At 38.3% G+C, this 13,844-nt stretch overlaps 1 protein-coding gene across 1 annotated transcript; it reads right to left on the reverse strand.

Moving 5' to 3' along the window:
• Positions 1–3,416: 3,416 nt before the first annotated feature.
• On the reverse strand, positions 3,417–13,575 carry LOC117435782 (endoplasmic reticulum membrane sensor NFE2L1-like). The gene is made up of 4 exons (XM_059011350.1): positions 12,650–13,575; positions 9,760–9,963; positions 7,053–7,178; positions 3,417–6,540 (listed from the first exon to the last, which is right to left on the reverse strand). The coding sequence occupies exons 1-4, from the start codon at positions 13,157–13,159 to the stop codon at positions 5,326–5,328; spliced, it is 2,055 nt and encodes a 684-aa protein (XP_058867333.1). The 5' UTR covers positions 13,160–13,575; the 3' UTR covers positions 3,417–5,325.
• Positions 13,576–13,844: the final 269 nt, after the last annotated feature.

Consider the following 13,844-nt stretch of genomic DNA (forward strand, 5'->3'; position numbering starts at 1 on the left):
TTGCGATAGCAGATGTCAAAAATCTATTGAATGCAGTTGATAATTATATCGTTTTAAAATAGAAATCATTTGATAATTATTCCTTTTAAAATTGTAATCTTATGTTCTCTTTGTGCTTTTCTTTCTTTATTTTTTGTTTAAGCAATGATTAAAATGACAAATGTCTTAAGTAAAACAAAATAGTAACAAATATGTAGAGATGTATTAGCATGGGTCTCCAGGCAGAGTGGGGTCACTCAGATTGTCACTGGCAAGTCTAATCAGAATTAGACAGTCCTCCCCCAATTAACCAAGCAGCGCTCCTTATTTTGATTGGCATTTAGCTTTGCGTTTGTGCACATGAACAGCAAATACTTCTATTGAGTGCAAGGGCAAATGCAGACAACAGCATATCAGCACCTGCAGTCATTTGAACTGGGAGTATTAGAACATAAGAACATAAGAAAGTTTACAAACGAGAGGAGGCCATTCAGCCCATCTTGCTCGTTTGGTTGTTAGTAGCTTATTGATCCCAGAATCTCATCAAGCAGCTTCTTGAAGGATCCCAGGGTGTCAGCTTCAACAACATTACTGGGGAGTTGGTTCCAGACCCTCACAATTCTCTGTGTAAAAAAGTGCCTCCTATTTTCTGTTCTGAATGCCCCTTTATCTAATCTCCATTTATGACCCCTGGTCCTTTTTTCTTTTTTCAAGTCAAAGAAGTCCCCCGGGTTGACATTGTCTATACCTTTTAGGATTTTGAATGTTTGAATCAGATCGCCGCGTAGTCTTCTTTGTTCAAGACTGAATAGATTCAATTCTTTTAGCCTGTCTGCATACGACATGCCTTTTAAACCCGGGATAATTCTGGTTGCTCTTCTTTGCACTCTTTCTAGAGCAGCAATATCCTTTTTGTAACGAGGTAACACAATATTGCAGTTATACTCTTTTTACCACCAAAACATTAGAAATGTTCCGGTGTAGGTAAATTCCATTGTTCAAGTTTTCGCACCTTATAAATCAGTGGTGCATAACAGCACTTCAGAAGCTGTTATTTCAGGCTGCTAATGGGGCTCCTCATATTTTGCAGGTTTTCATCGGGTTGCCATCTTGTGACATAGAGGTTGGCAGTGAACCAAAACGATTGCTGTGAACTCTTCTGCTCTTTATTTTGACACTTCGTACATTGATAGTGGTTTAATGCCATATTTTGGTAACTTTTTGCATATGCGGCAATATTTTAAAACGCAAGTTACTTCCAGTTGGAATTGTAAAACAAAAACAACCAATTATACTGTATGCACATCATATATACACACACACGTACATATAAACCTACTCATTTAACGTGCACAAGATCAAAGCTGCCACCCACAAATGTAAAGATGATCAATTCAAGTGCGTTGCAAATTAAATATGATCATTATTATCATAAATCAGCTTTGTTGAAACTGTTTAGTTCCAAGTTCTAATCTCATAATAGGCAAAAAAAAAAAGTGCACAGAATTCAGAATTTCATATACGTAGGGATTGCTGGTGCAGCAGGCTAAATCAGTTGCTTGTCGCACCTTTTTATTGTGGAGAAATAATCCAAGTTTGATGGTCTTAATGCCTAGTACCTAGAGCGCATAAAGTCTAGATTATTATTATTATTATTATTTATTTCTTAGCAGACGCCTTTATCCAGGGCGACTTACAATCGTAAGCAAATACATTTCAAGTGTTACAATACAAGTAATACAATAAGAGCAAGAAATAGATCCCACAACCAGAATATTAGGTGTTCAAGTCAGGCTTGAAAACATACATACACATTATTATTATTATATATACATATACACATATATATATATATATATATATATATATATATATATATATATATATATATATATACATATATATATACATACATACAGACGTGCTCAAATTTGTTGGTACCCCTCCACATAAAACGAAGAATGCACAATTTTCTCTGAAATAACTTGAAACTGACAAAAGTAATTGGCATCCACCATTGTTTATTCCATATTTAATAGAAATCAGACTTTTGATTTTTTATTCAACATAATATTGTAAATAAGAAAACAAATGAAAATGGCATGGACAAAAATGATGGGACCGCTAACCTAATATTTTGTTGCACAACCTTTAGAGGCAATCGCTGCAATCAAACATTTTCTGTAGCTCTCAATGAGACTTCTGCACCTGTTAACAGGTAGTTTGGCCCACTCTTCCTGAGCAAACTGCTCCAGCTGTCTCAGGTTTGATGGGTGCCTTCTCCAGACTGCAAGTTTCAGCTCTTTCCATAGATGTTTGATAGGATTCAGATCAGGACTCATAGAAGGCCACTTCAGAATAGTCCAATGTTTTGTTCTTATCCATTCTTGGGTGCTTTTAGCTGTGTGTTTTGGGTCATTATCCTGTTGGAGGACCCATGACCTGCCACTGAAACAGAGCTTTCTGACACTGGGCAGTACGTTTTGTTCCAGAATGCCTTGATAGTCTTGAGATTTCATTGTGCCCTGCACAGATTCAAGGCACCCTGTGCCAGGCGCAGCAAAGCAGCTCCAAAACATAACCAAGCCTCCTCCATGTTTCACTGTAGGTATGGTGTTCTTTTCTTTGAAAGCTTCATTTTTTCGTCTGTGAACATAGAGCTGATGTGACTTGCCAAAAAGCTCCAGTTTTGACTCATCTGTCCAAAGGACATTCTCCCAGAAGGACTGTGGCTTGTCAATATGCATTTTAGCAAATTCCATATTGATTATGGAAATATTGATTTCTGAACTCTTCCTAAGTTAAAACATTAGTATTGTGTTGTTTAAAAATGAATATGAACTTATTTTCTTTGCATTATTCGAGGTCTGACAACACTGCATCTTTTTTGTTATTTTGACCAGTTGTCATTTTCTGCAAATAAATGCTCTAAATGACAATATTTTTATTTGGAATTTGGGAGAAATGTTGTCAGTAGTTTATAGAATGAAACAAAAATGTTCATTTTACCCAAACACATACCTATAAATAGTAAAACCAGAGAAACTGATAATTTTGCAGTGGTCTCTCAATTTTTTGCAGAGCTATATATATATATATATATATATATATATATATATATATATATATAATTAAAGCTACAGCAAAATTAAATATAATTCAGTAAACAAAATCTATACCGGTTTTCAAATTAGAGAATTTACCCATCATCCACCTTTGTTTGGAAGAAAAATGTGAAGAAATAAAATACACATAAAAAGGAGTGAAACAGCTCTATAAAACACTTCCCAATAAAAAGGTGAAAATAAATGACAAAACCTAAAATAATTTTTTATTTATTTTATTTTATTTAACCTGCAGTACAACTACAGCGTATATGACATTAATACAGCCACCAGGAGCCTATTAAAAACTTTAAAAAAAAAAAAAAAAAGATCAGCAGCAAAACAGCTGCTGATCCAGTACATTTTTTTTTTTTTTTTAAATACAAACATGATAATTTAATTCAAATAATGGAAAGACATAAATACACAGAACACACCACACTTTAAAAAAGACCTGCATTCCAGAACCTTACAGAAAAACAATACATTTGCCCATTTCTTTGAAATAATCTAACTTAGCACAAAAGTGCAGAGTCATTTCTGAATCAGCGAGAAAGCGGAAAATGTATCCAATAGCTCTCATTTGCAATCTAGCCCACCCATTGACACTGTAAAATAGTACTTCAAACTTAGAACATGTGCTTTCTGCAGGTTGATTTATAAACAATGCACCACAAGAAGAAGAAAAAAAACATGATTAAGAGAATGCTTCTAATTCATTCAAGGTTCACAAGTAGATAGTCGTAGCAAACAGCAACACATTCAGTGCTTATAAACCTGGGGATTTGGTTGGTATTAATGTATGCATCTCATCGGCAAAGTGCTTGCAGTGCAGCCTTCCATGAAAAGTATACAGACTGAACAAGTCACACAATAACTGTGTAGTTGCAATATTTTGGCTGAGCTCTGTAATCAATCACTGTTGTTGTTTTTTTAACAATTATTTTTATTAATCTTTTCCCGATTTTCTCCCAGTGTTTTGAATTTCCAATTATTATTCAACCTGGCTCACCGTTGCTACCCCCAAACTAACTCAGGAGAGCCGAGGACAAGCACTCATTTCCTCAGAAACAAGTGCAGTCTGCCATGTGCTTTTTTTCGCTCTGGAAGCCCGTCGTGCAGCCATCTCAGAACTCCGCGTCAGAGGACTACTTAGTTCTGAATTGCCGGTCAGCCACAGGAGGCGCTGGTGTGCGGTTAGCCAAGGACTCCCCAGCCGACCTAACCCCGACCCCTCCTGGGCAGTGCTTGGCCAATTGTGCACCGCTCCCTGGGAACTGTTTTTTTTTTTTTTTTTTATCTTCAGATGCAGTACGTTGCTTATGAATGCCCCAGTATATATTTAAATTAACAAAAACAGAAAAAAGCCTTTTTTTATTAGTGCATAAATGCAACTGTTTGATCCTAAAATGTGTCCCAGTGCTAAATCCCTATATACCCAAAAGCTAAGGCCACTTAGGAATAGAAGAATACCACTCACTCATCAGACTAAACCAAGCATCAATCAATGTTAACGGCAATGAATACAGACACTATTCCTGTTGTCTTTTAGATAAAGATACATACAATCACACTTGTAATATTTACCATGAGAACTGTAAATTAGTGTGCTGTGGCTGGTTTCCCTTGTGTCAACTGGCTGTAGTTCTGCACTTGATTTTTTTTTTTTTGGTTATATTACACTGATGCTATCAGAAGTTGTCAACCCAACATATATCGACCACTCAGTGGACCACCTAAAATTGGTCTTGTATCAAAGGGATTCCTTTCAACATACAGGTTTTAGTGTACTAAATAGATTTAGATAAAGACTACAAAGGTAGGTTGTTGCAGGTCCAAAGGCCTGTGTTTTCATCCTTTGAAATCCTCTTAAAAAGGTGAAAATGCCCACTTTTAGTCATAAGAATTCCAAAAACAGATTGATAATGTCTTAAAAATGAAAAATCCACCAGGAATACAAAATCAAAATCACATTATTTAACCCTGTACATCATGCAGCAACAAACCCCATATTATATCATTTTTTGGGGTGGGGAAATCAGTGGAGGGTTAAACTTTTTTTTAATTTTTTATATATACAACCCCTTCGTCCTTATGTAACCCAGCTATGCATTAGACCAAAAAAAGTCATCAAAAGGAGTCTTTGCTCAGGGTCAGTTGCCAGTTAGCTGCCGTAGAATGCCAACATGCTACTTCCTGCATCGTGGGGGTGGGAACCTCCAGCAGTTCAACTCCTGCACTGTCAGTGCTTCTTGTCCTTTGTTTTTTTGTCTGGTTTCTGCTGTAATGTCATCAGTCGGCGAGGCACGACTAACACACTGCCGTCATTGTTGCACTGCAGAGAGTACTGGCTGGGATTGACTGGCCTGCCTTGCTCATCTCGTAACCGGCTGAACACATCTCGGTACAGCTCATTCAGTTTTTGTTTCATCGTGCCGATTGATTTGTTCTGCTGGGTCCTTTCCTTCAGCAGCTTCTCCTTCTGCATCTGAAGCTCGTCCACATCGTTTCCCAGGTTTGAGATGACATCTAACTTGCGTTTGCGGCAGTTTTGTGCTGCCACCTTGTTTTTTCCTCTGCGCCGAATGTCACGGATCAGGGTTACCTGAGCCTCTGTAAGATCATACTTGGAAAGAAGCTCCAGGAACTCATCCACAGGCATGTTGACAATCTCTTGCACCGAGAACGGGATTCGAAGTGCCCTTGCTCTTCTTTCGTCCCGACTGAGGTCTAGATCTTCACTGGTGTTTCTCTTGACGCTCTTAAGTTTTCCACATCCAGAATGTTGAAGAGGAGAGGTCAAAACATTTTGGTTTGGGGGCTGATTGTATGTGTGATTATGATAAATGTGGTCTGATGTTTGCATGGTAGACCACTTACTGTTTTGGGAATGACAAAATGTGCTGCTTCCTTCAGCCCCTCCCACAGCATCCCAGGAATCTGATTCAGCATCGCTGCTGTAACCCACAGCCCCTTCATCATCACAGGATGACGAAGAGGAAGACACTTCTGAACTGCTTGGGGATCCAAGGCTACGGGAACTACAGTTTAGAGAAAGTCCAGAATCCGAGTCAGGTTCTTCTAATATTTGAGTGTCCATGTTGTCCATACCTTCTATACCAAGACCCATTAAATTAATTTGATCAAACACTGCCTCATCAAGAAAGCCAGACAAGGGGTTTTGGTTAGTTGCATTTCTGGTGCAGTTATCAACAAGGGGGAATAGTTCTGATGTCAGGTTGGTAACACTGAGCAGCAAATCAACATGTGTTGAATTAGTAGATTCCAGTCGAAGAAGATTCTGACTGCCTTCACTCCGTGTTACTCCACTCCTTGTTCTGAAGGCCTGGGTAGCATCATGAAGACTCACATTTTGACTAATGGCTTCAGAAATATCCATGCCAATTTCTGATATTGTAGGATTAGGAATAGGCTGAACATTTTCAGTTTCTATACCCTAAAATACACAAACAAGCATATTAGTAACATTCCCTTTAGCTACAGTATGTTCACAAAAGAGTGTGTGGCATCCATATATCCTCAGATTTTGATATTCTCTACATCTTGTGCTACAGATTGCCATAACCAAGTTTTATATTCGCAGTAAAAATGTACTGTTAAGCCTGACAGTTCATATAGGTCACTCCCAGTGGGAGATAATAAAACAAATGTCAGTTTAATACACAAATACAGACAGAATGGGAAAGAGACATTTTCTTATGTGGTGAATATGGATCAGTTATTGTTAAATAAAATACTGACTACTAGGTCATAGAAAATGTTTTGTATATTTTAGTGCACAACATCATACAATAGTAAACCAAGATATAGGAGTATACAGGTACAAAAAAGTGTGTTTTGAAGTATAAACCGATAACAGATTATTAAGATGGAACTTGATCTTTGACCGTTTTGTAAGTAAACAAAATCATTTGGAAAGTTAGTCCTTTAAATGAATGATCAGCTTACCTGTAACTCAGACAAAGACAGGAAGTCCTGCCACCGTTGTTCCACGTCAACACCCAAAACACTTTGTGGTTCCAGAGAAGCCCCCTGCAATAGTGATAAGGATTCAGGGCTACCACCAGGCAAATCCTGAAAGATAAGAGTGAGATGATGCCAGGGTTTCAAAAGGAGAAAGTGAACACGTATGCACAATTACCACTGTTAGGAATGGCCATTCAAAAAGAAAATTAAAAAAACACACCACTCTAAATATGTAATGGGGCACCTTAGTTTTGATCGTAACATGCCACACCATTGCAACACACTAGGGGCCTGTTCACATGGACACCACTGTGTCAAACTAACAACGGATTCTAACGATCACGAGATAAAGAGCTCATTTATGGATGGATAAAGCTTTGAAGTCATATGCATAAATATTCCCAATGACCTTTAGCTGAACAGTAGTTGTTTTCACACGACAAAAAATGACACCACGCATTTTGAAATCCTATTTCCCAAATAGCTACTGCAATTTGTAATGTCTTTTATAAATCCCAAATCCTAACGTTAATACATCAGCCACGTACTACAGAGACAAATATATGCTTAGATTTTATATAAGCAAACATATGGAATGACACTGCTTTGGGTGTGTTGGACTCAACTGCATTAAAAAAAGAGGAGTGAATAATATTATTATTATTTATTTCTTAGCAGATGCCCTTATCCAGGGCGACTTACAATTGTTACAAGATATCACATTGTTTTTACATATAATTATCCATGTATACAGTTGGGTTTTTATTGGAGCAATCTAGGTAAAGTACCTTGCTCAAGGGTACAGCAGCAGTGTCCCCCCACCTGGGATTGAACCCACGACCCTCCGGTCAAGAGTCCAGAGTCCTAACCACTACTCCACACTGCTGCCTATGGTAATATCATCTGTATTATTGAGGGGAAAGGTGGTTTTGGCAGGTGCATTAAAAATACTGTAAAAACAAATGACACTGCAATGTTTTTACTCTGGAAGTGCCCCTTAGAAGCTTGCCCTTCAAAAGACCAGCCTCTATTGAGGCAGCTCTGGCCATAAGCATTTTCATTCTAGTGTTTAAATTAGGATCTTAACTTTAATTTAAATGCAGGCTAAGGAACATACATATTTAGTTAGGTCTTTTGGGACATTAACAGAAATACACATACACTACCGGTCAAAAGTTTTAGAACACCTCAATTTTTCCAGTTTTTATTGAAATTTACGCAGTTTAATGTCTCAATGTACTCTGAAATTAAATCATAGAACAAATAAACAATTGGAGATAAAAAAGATATCATGGAATCATTTTGTTTAACTAAATTTAATCTAAATTTTTGACTCATCAAAGTAGCCACAAATGTGTTGCACTTGTAGGTTGCTTTGCTTTCACCCTTCTGTCCAGTTCATCCCAAACCAGCTCGATGGGGTTTAAGTCTGGAGACTGTGCTGGCCATTCCATGATTTGAAGCCTACTGTCTTGTTCTTTTCTTCTAAGGTAGTTCTGACATAGCCTGGAGGTATGTTTTGGGTCATTATCTTGCTGTAGGATGAACCCCTGACCAACTAGGCATATACCAGAGGGTATTGCATGGCACTGCAAAATGCTGTGGTAGCAGTTTTGGTTCAGGGTGCCACTCACTCTGTGCAAGTCGCCAACTCTGGATCCAGCAAAAGAGCCCCAGACCATCACGCTTCCTCCTCCATGTTTGACAGTTGGTGTCACACACCGAGGAACCATCCTTTCGCCTACTCGACGGCGTACAAAAACCCTGCGTGATGAACCGAAGATTTCAAATTTTGATTCATCAGTCCATAAGACCTTCTTCCAGTCTTCAGTATTCCACTGGCGGTGCTTCATGGCCCAGGCAAGCCTCTTTTTCTTATTTTGCCATCTTAGCAATGGCTTTCTTACTGCCACTCGACCTGTCAAACCTGCAGCTCGAAGTCTTCTCTTCACAGTTGTAACTGAGACTTGCTTACTTCGACCAGTGTTAAGCTGTTGTCCTGTGAGCCGCCTATCACGCAAGCTGTTGACTCTCAGAAACTTGTCTTCCGATTCTGTTGTGGCTTTGGGTCTGCCAGACCTCTTCCTGTCAGAGTTTCCTCCAGTTTCCAAGTGCCTTTTGATGGTGTAGGAAACTGTACTCACTGACACCTTGGCTTTCTTTGCAATTTCTCTAAAGGAAAGACCTACACTTTTAAGGGTTATAATGGTCTGTCTGTCTTCCTTTGTCAATTGCCTTTTTCTCACCATTATGAGAGCAGTATACTACTTCCTGCAGTACAATACTGTCCAAATAATGCTTAAGAGGGTGTAGTAACACAGTCTGTTCCAACACTGTTTTTATACAGACAGAGGGTTTGTAAGTAATCAACAAAAGTTGGGACACCTGTAGGAATTGTTAGCATCAACTTTCAAGGCTTAATTTACTTCCATTGCTGCAGAACAGCTGTAAGTTGTTAACCCATTACTTGTTCCCTGAAAAAGGCATTTTTGTATAACTCTGAAATGTACATTATTTTTCAGTTTTTGGTAACCTAAACTTTTTTTTTTTTAACCTCTGGCAGTTTACCGCTTACCTTTGTACCATTTCAGGTTATTCACTGGACTTGAACTGCTTAAATTTCAATAAAAACTGGAAAAATGGGGGTGTTCTAAAACTTTTGACCGGTAGTGTATGTAGAAGGACCCACCCCATTATCTGAGGCTGGGCGCTCTCTCTCTTCTTCATCACTAGGCTGCAGGCTCGTTTCCGAGTCCTGGTTGTGCGTTTCCTTTTCCTCCCGGTCCTCGGCAGTGTGGTCATCGCCTCTTTGCAGACAACAGCTCTCAAAGCCTTCTCTCCCCACTCCTAGAGCTACATCTTCTCTCCAAAGTATATCAATCAATTCAATATCCTAGAAAGAGAGACACAATACACGTGTAATTCCAAAAACTTTTGATACAGAACAGCAAAGTGTTAGCCACGTGGGTAACCAGTACAAACACGTGGCAGTGTTGTCAGTGTAATGTGTAGCACAATAAAGGACTGATGCAATTTTATTTACTTAGCATGAGGTGTAAACAACCAGAAAAATAAATAGGAGTGTATTTACTAATGAAAAACAATTACTCTTTTAAGATATTACTTCGGAGTTTGACAAATTATGTTCAAACTACCTGATACAGTAGGTTTGAAAACAAAGCTTAAAAGGAATACATATTTACAGTACAGACAAATATTAGTGTTGAGAAAACCTATTAAAGGCATGTGCTGCATATGGCAGGTATAGCCTAAAGGTTTAACCCATGGTAGTTTCTGGTGGCACAGCTGTGCCTTTAAACCCATTGTATAAGAGTGTGCTGTGTGTGGGAGTGTGGAAGTAGGGAGGGGGCAGGGTGGAGGACACACAACAGCTGCACGAGGATTATCAACAAACAAGGAATTATTTCCTGTATTCCTCAGTACCAGACCTGCCCGAGGGCACTTTCGCTTTGTTCTGGCTTTTTGTTGGGATCAAACCAATGGCTGCAATACAGAGTCTGACTGTCTGATGTAACTGCCAGTTGTGCTTAAAAAAACCAAATGACTACAATTTATAATACCTGGCAGGTATCTGTGTGTACACTATTTGTCGAGGCATGTTAGAGACAAGGAACAGGGTGGGCCAATGTGATAGATATTAGCTCCCAAGCACAGTTAAAGTTTCACACTACTCCACCTGTTTCAGTGTTGCTCAAAGGCACAAATACATGAAACTTCAAACTGTTGTTTAATAATGTTATGCACACAAACAGCCTAGCAGAAAGCAATACAAGGTATTAGCCAAGTCATTGCCGCTCATCGGCATAATATCAAGTAATGTGCTATGTTGATCTTTGTTCTTTGACTAAATATGAAACCCATGTATCCTTCAACACAGAGGACCATTTTTAAAATTAAGTGCAAAAGGCAAGTTTTCAGAAAGATATAAAACAATGGTAGAATTCTAACAAGAAACAGCTCATAACAATCATTTAAATGTTTATTTTTTTGTGCAAGTTTGTTTCTTGCTATTTTTACCATAACAATTTGTTGTATTGCTGTCGAAATTTGACTTTCCACTTGCTTCAAATTATGGCCCTAAATATTTGGAAAGTACTTTCTTTTTCACATTCACTTCCTGTCTTACTGTTAATATAAACCTATACAGTTTCAAGTGTAATGTTATATGCTAATGCATATATATTTTTTGCATTGCTCTACAATAACAAGTAATGGTTTAGGTGGGCAAATTTATACAGTTTCAGACAACAACCCTGAGTACAGTGAATTCTCGTTAAAACAAACTCGGATTAGACGAACTACCCGATAGTACGAATTTTCTACAAGGTCCTAGCAAGATTTTGCAGATGCTTGTTGTAAATACCTGTTAATGCAAATTATTTTAGAGCCCTGCCAGGGAAGAAAAATTTGAATAAAACGCTGTAGTTTGAACACCTGTGTGTAAAAGATATTGGGGTATGTATAAACTTGCATCCACATTAGTGCCTCTGTACTGTATTTTAGTGCTGTTTGGGGACTATACACCCTATGATGCATTTTGCTCACTCAGAAATGTGCACTATCCTTGCAGACGAAAGTGGAGGTTTTGAAAGTGGTGGATAATGCACCACAGTAGAAGAAAAAGAAATACATTGCTACAGATTTCATTCCTGCATCACCCACTGGACAGTATACCGCTAAAGTATTTATAGCGGCCATAGGTGACCCTTTACTAGCCTGTACAGTGCATAGTCATCTGAAGGGAACCAATATCTGGAACAGGTCTTGAAATTCATACAGAAAGAGGTAATCCTTAAAATGATGGCTTGTGTGATAGGAACATCCCAATTACATCTGCTTCCCCATTTAGGAACCGGAAGCTTTATATTAACTATGCTATTGGAAAATGACTTTTGTAATAAGTGTTGCTACATTGTTTCTACTTGAGTTAGTCCTACTTGTGCTATGAAACAATGACACAAAAAGGAAACTACACTCCCGCTAGAGAGAGCACTTTAGGCCTGTGGTGGCACTAGACCAATAACACTTATTATTATTATTATTATTATTATTATTATTATTATTATTATTATTTATTGCTTATCAGACGCCCTTATCCAGGGCGACTTATAATCGTAAGCAAATACATTTCAAGTATCACAGTATAAGTAATAATACAATTAAGAGCAAGATAAATACAATGACTTTGGTTCAAGCAAGTACAAGTGTGACAAAATACAATTCAATAATACAGCAGATAACAGTGTCAGTGATAGTTACATCAGGATATGACACTTGGCAGATTACAGTACTCTGAAGTACAGGATTAAATGCAGTAAAATAGGGAGCAGATAAGAGCAAGTAAAATTTAAATAATACGAATGCACTTAGGACAATAATGAAAGTTAAAACCAGTAAACAGGAGACAGCATCTGGCCCTGGCTAGCTCCAGGAATGCAGCACACTTACCACGAGCACCCTATACACAGACAGGTGTGTGACTGCAGGTGTCTGGCACACGTTATTGTTTATATTATAACACAACAATAATGTATATTATACATGGCCTATATAGTTACCTCTTTTGTGAGTTCACTTCCACTCGGATTGACCAAGGCCCCGGTGTGGTGGTGTTGGTCCGATTGCTGATGATCATGCTGGCTGCTCCCTTGTCTTGGATGGTTATGGGCTCCTTCACTGTTGTTTTCGTTATCATTGGTATTTTGTGCTCCATTTACCGAACTGTCAGTGTCAGATTCTCTGGCAACTGTGTGGACCAACCACGCGTTTACTTCAGTAATGGGGAAGCGAGGAGTACCGAGAGATTTCACTTCATTCAAGAGTCTTCTGGATGTGAAATAGTAGTCCAAATCGGGACATTTGTGCTGCAAACTATAGTCATCTAAATTGTACCTTAAACTGTGAAACTGAGTTTGTATATACACTGAAGCTGGCCCCAAACTGGTCTCCAGAAGCGGTGAAAAGTAGCTGTTCAGGTAAGAGTCGACATCGACTCGAACCCCAACTAAACTCAGTAGAATGGCAAACTGAATCAGCCCTTCTGTAAAATATTTCTTCACGTAGTGCATTTTAAAAAGAGTAAATGGAATAACGTTTAAAAAACTGCCTGTGTCAGCAACACACTTTTTTTTCTATAAAACAAAGAACAATCTCAGACCTCACACAAAAGAGCACGCTTCCCTTACAACTCTCAATCAGTCAGACAAAGGCAAATACGAGAAAACTGTTCTCTCTACCGGCTTCCTCCACATGCAATGAAATGCAGATTTTAAAAACACGTGCAATCTACCCAAACTATATCCACGTACTCTTAAAAAATTCTTGCAAGGTTAAATGTTTGTTTTACTTTCCCTTTTACACCATAAATAACAATAATAAAAAAAAAATTCAATCCCCTCTCTCACAGCATCGTGAGGAGGAGACTGTGTGCATGATTTGCATAAATACAACAGGGGTATATTCAACCGGCCACTCTCAACTCTTCTGGGCGTAACCTTAGGGTAATGATAATTAGTTGGTGTGCGGTGCATTGTGGGATATTTAGTGTCTTCTGAATGCTCACCAACTATTGTGAACACGGTTTCGTGTTAGTAAAACTACAACTTCCACACTGCATTTCAACCGTGGCTGTATTTGGAAAATCATAGGCTGGCACAGGAGAAAAGCTAAATTAGCAGCGTGTTTCTTTTTACAATGTTAATATTTTTTAATATTGTAACATGTATCTAAAATTGTTTCCAGTTCCAGTTACAA

Source organism: Acipenser ruthenus, chromosome 3 (assembly GCF_902713425.1).
Source record: "Acipenser ruthenus chromosome 3, fAciRut3.2 maternal haplotype, whole genome shotgun sequence".
NCBI lineage: Eukaryota > Metazoa > Chordata > Actinopteri > Acipenseriformes > Acipenseridae > Acipenser > Acipenser ruthenus.